The sequence below is a fragment of the Oryzias melastigma genome, unplaced genomic scaffold, assembly GCF_002922805.2.
Source record: "Oryzias melastigma strain HK-1 unplaced genomic scaffold, ASM292280v2 sc00262, whole genome shotgun sequence".
Lineage (NCBI taxonomy): Eukaryota > Metazoa > Chordata > Actinopteri > Beloniformes > Adrianichthyidae > Oryzias > Oryzias melastigma.
The window spans coordinates 336,325-340,455 of NW_023416896.1; the positions used below are offsets into that span (position 1 = coordinate 336,325).

At 47.3% G+C, this 4,131-nt stretch overlaps 1 protein-coding gene across 5 annotated transcripts in view; it reads right to left on the minus strand.

The window, feature by feature from the left end:
• Positions 1-2,697: 2,697 nt before the first annotated feature.
• Positions 2,698-4,131, minus strand: part of gpr180 (G protein-coupled receptor 180) — a 7,568-nt gene continuing 6,134 nt past the window's right edge. For 2 of the 5 annotated variants that reach the window (XM_024265505.2, XM_024265504.2), the window contains exons 7-10: positions 3,851-4,008; positions 3,577-3,774; positions 3,260-3,337; positions 2,698-3,184 (exon numbers count right to left, since the gene is read on the minus strand). In XM_024265505.2, coding sequence (XP_024121273.1) covers positions 3,032-3,184; positions 3,260-3,337; positions 3,577-3,774; positions 3,851-4,008 — 587 coding nt within the window. In that variant the 3' untranslated portion in view covers positions 2,698-3,031. The remainder of the gene's footprint in view (positions 3,185-3,259; positions 3,338-3,576; positions 3,775-3,850; positions 4,009-4,131) is intronic. The other 3 variants (XM_036210859.1, XM_036210860.1, XM_024265506.2) reach the window with 2 other exon arrangements.

The window sequence follows — 4,131 nt, forward strand, 5'->3', positions numbered from 1 at the left end:
TCGCCAAATTAGTTGGAGACCCCTGCCTTAGAACATCAACCTGCAGCAGAAACGGTGAAGCCCTCTCTGAGAGCAGCTACAGCATGAGCGCCCCCTGCAGTTTGAACAAACAATCAATACTCCACGTTGAGGTTGAAGATCAATCAATAATGACCAGCGTGTGTTTAAAGTCATTTATTGAAAACGTGTGAACGCTGATGTTCAGCCTCTTTCAGACGGACTAAACTTATCCCAGCAGTCAGGAACTTCCAGACCGTTCTCCGGACAGAACCAGCAGGGGGGTTCAGGATCTTCTCTGCACCGTCACGTCACAGAAACGTCCGTCTTCAGAGTCTCTGGGTCTGGAAAAGTCTGGGAAACATCGGAGGAGGGTCTGATCCTCCTCTGGAGAATGAACGGAACTCCTAAGATGTTTGAATACATGTTGGTGGTTCGATTCCCGTGTCTGTCATGTGGGGTGTCATGGGCTTCTCTGTCCTTGAACGCAGCACTGACCCTGAGGAGGACCCCTGAGCTCCTGCAGGAGCGTCAGTCCTCCTTCAGGCCGTCCAGCAGCTCCTGCGTCTGCTGCGCCAGCCGCCTCCGCTCCGCCTGCTGCTTCTTCAGCGCCTCCTCCGCCCTCCTGCTCTGGTAGATCTTCACCCCCGCGAAGGCCAGGCACAGCAGCAGGGTCTTCAGGGCCAGGATGTAGAAGAGGAGCGGGACGCTGTCCAAAGCCTTCAGACACAGAACCGGAGAACTCAGGAGGGAAGGATCTGGAAGGTCAGGACTCCCCCGACCCCCCCCCTCACCCTCACCCCACCATGTGTTCCAGCTGTCTGCTGGGGTGGGAGGGGTGGGGGTCTCCAACGCAAACCTGTTTAAACCTGCTGGTTAATGAAGTTCTACCAGAACCAGCCTTCAGGTTCGTTTGGGTCTGAGATAGAACTTAGTCAGTTTCATTTTTAATATCAAGCTAACTGTTCCTGCGGGACGTGAACGTCACAAAAAGACAGCGGCTAGTAACTGAAGGAAGCCAGGTCTGTAATGAAACAGAACCACAACAATAAAGGTTCGGTTCGGCTTTTCCATCGAACAGAACCGCCTTAGACGCGCTTACCTTCCAGTTGATCATTTTCTCTGCGGTGTTCTTTCCTCTGTCCGTGAACACAACACAGCCGCCGCGAGCGCTCACGAGGAGGCGGGGCTTAACCTGACAGACCAACAGGATTACAGAACGTCATTGACGTCACTGATGCTGCGTTCATCGGTCTGTGAGGGAAAGAAAATCTAGTTTTGTTTTAGAGAAAGTAATAACATTATGTGGCAAATCTGTCAAACTAAATAAAATAAATCAAGAGACTTTGCTCGGAAAATAAGGTTTATATAATTTAAAAGTAGACAAACAAAAACTATTTGTTTAAGAAAATACCTGTTAATGAAAATGTACAAGCTGACAGTGAACACATCATACAATCTGGATTATCAAGTGAATCTGATTTCAATTCCATTTTTTATCAATTATATATATAAAAAAATAAAAAATTAGAAAATGAAAAAATATCAAATCTGTCTAAGATTTCTGTTCATCAAATTATTAAATAAAATAAATGAGGTAAAATGCTGTAATCTTCTTTCGAATGTAATAGCTCTGAATAAGTAACAGATGTTTTTGCACTCATACATACAGTACACACGTGTACATGTACATGACACATTGAATCTATGGGATATGATGAAATAAAAGGAAGCATGTTGATATAATCCAGCTCTGTTATGTTTACTGAACATTTGTTTACATCATCATCTGGTTCTTTACATCTGTTGGTTATTGATGCTTTTGCAGTCCAAATTCAGATTATTTATGAAGTAACAAAGTTGATGTTCTGATTAGTTATCATCAAAACATAATATTTCACTGTCGCAGAAAACATTTTTATTTTATGATTCATTTTTGAGGTTTCAATTCCGTTATTTTCTAAGCATATTTATAAATTCTGTTCTTTCCTGCAGAACATTTACAGCTGCTTATTAATGAATATACTCTTTATTACTAAACAACTAAACAGCTTCAAACTAAAAATGTGAAAACAATAAAAACACATTTACCTAAAGACTAAATCCTTTTGACGTAAAAATGATCCGTCGATCAGTCTGCTTTAGTTCACAAGAATAAACAGAACCAGAACAGGACTTATGGGTTTTTGTGGACATTTGAGACCAGAACACTCATTCTGGGTCACAGTGAGAAACTTCTTTCTCTATACGCTTCCAGAAAGGTCAGTGTGAAGGTCAGCCTGTCGTCTGCAGCATCACCTGGACTGAGCACTCAAACTCTCCTCAGGGAGGGTTTTGACAGGTTTGTATGGAAGTGTGAGTTTACAGATAGTTTAAGCTTCTTCTTATAGTTTGAATCTGCAGTGGGCGGAGTCTGTACTCCAGACCTAATGGTCCATAGAAATGAAGGCACGACACGTGAAGAATCCTCTAATGTGATGCTTGTCAGAAGATCCAATTGCAAAAAGATCCTTCATGTACGTCCAGAATGTGAAGTGACAGAAAGTCCTTAAAGTGAAGGTCATTCCCCTCAGGTGAAGGTCACGTCACTGACATGTCCCCCTGAGACGATCCTACAGCACCAAGCGGATCTTCTGGGTTTTTACACATTTGACCCAAAACCAACCAGAAGGAAAGGAGCTTTCACAATAAGAGTCTGACTTCATTTTTACAGTAGTTTTATTTTGAAGGATTCTTCTCATCCAAACGGAAATGAAAAGTTTCTGTCAGAGTTCTGTCTGAGCGTGTCCAGACATGCATGTTCTTCTGCACGTGCACGCGCTCACTGACACTTCCAGGCGTGCATCACAGGCGCTCATGGACACGTGTTGAACCTCATGGAGTCTGTGAACAGACGTGCGAGCAGCAGCAGCGGGGGTTCTTCATGTTGATGTCTGTAGATCTTCCTTACCTGTACCTGCTTCTTCACATTCATAGAGGTGTTCTCCATGGTTTGGTGACCCCCCCCCCCCCTCTGTTTGAAGCGGCATGCTCACTAGCGCCCCCTGCTGTTGGTTCTGGACATGGTGAACGGCAGAGACACGGAGGACAGCGAGGACACCTCCCAGTACAGAGAGCGAGACAGAAAGAGCTGGTAGAGGATCACCATGGAGATGCATCGGCACAGGACCACGCCCACAGTCACCACCTGCATGGGGAGGTGATGGGAGGGGCTGAAACAGCTTGATAAGAGGAGGAGCCAAAGCTGCTGGGGTATTCTGACCTTCTGTCTCTGGTGACGGTTGAAGATCCCGGACATGAAGACCAGGACTGGGTGGCAGAGGAACCACAGGAAGCAGGCCTGTAGGAGAACGGCACAGCTGTTTCCATGGCGACATATGTCAGCTCAACCAGCCAGAATTCAACACAGAAAACAGGTGCAGGGTTCAGGGGGACATGCAGTGAGCGTAAGTTCACACATGCAGACAGACTGGAGCTGTTCTTTTTCCAGAACACTTTAAGGAGAGCAGCGCCCCCAACTGAGCAGCTGCAGGAACTGCAAGGTCTGTAACATGGGGGGTTGTGGGGGTGCAGGACTACCCTGGAGAAGCTGAGGTAGAAGTCTCTCTTCAGCGTGCTCCTCTCTGTGGAGATGATCTGGTAGAGAACGGAGGCCAGCAGGAGGGCCAGCCCCACCCTCAGAACCACCAGCAGGACACCCGCCCAACTCTGCTGGGCGTAGTCACCATGGCGCTCCAGCTGAGACTCCGAGAACTGCTCCCATAGCAGCAGACCTCCCTAAAGATCCAGAGAATATCGTCTTCTCCGTCTTTAAAGCTCCCAGGTCCGTCCACAAGTAAGTACACCTGCTCACCTGAGCAACGACTCCTCCCACAGAGAAAGCCGTGGAGGCTGGAGACCACTCCCACTGCAGAGGTCTGGATTGGGCCTTCCTGGCCCGGGTCAGAGTCCAACCAACACAGAGACTGAGCAAGAGGAAGAGGACGGCCCCCTGAGACAGCATGTCCCAGACTGCAGAGAAGAAGAAGCTGTTCACCTGAGTCACCTGTAGGGTTGGGCACCGAAGTTCGGTTCCAAGTAGGAACCGTTATGATTTGCGCGGTTCTACCGAAACCGAAAGATGCGGCTGCAAAC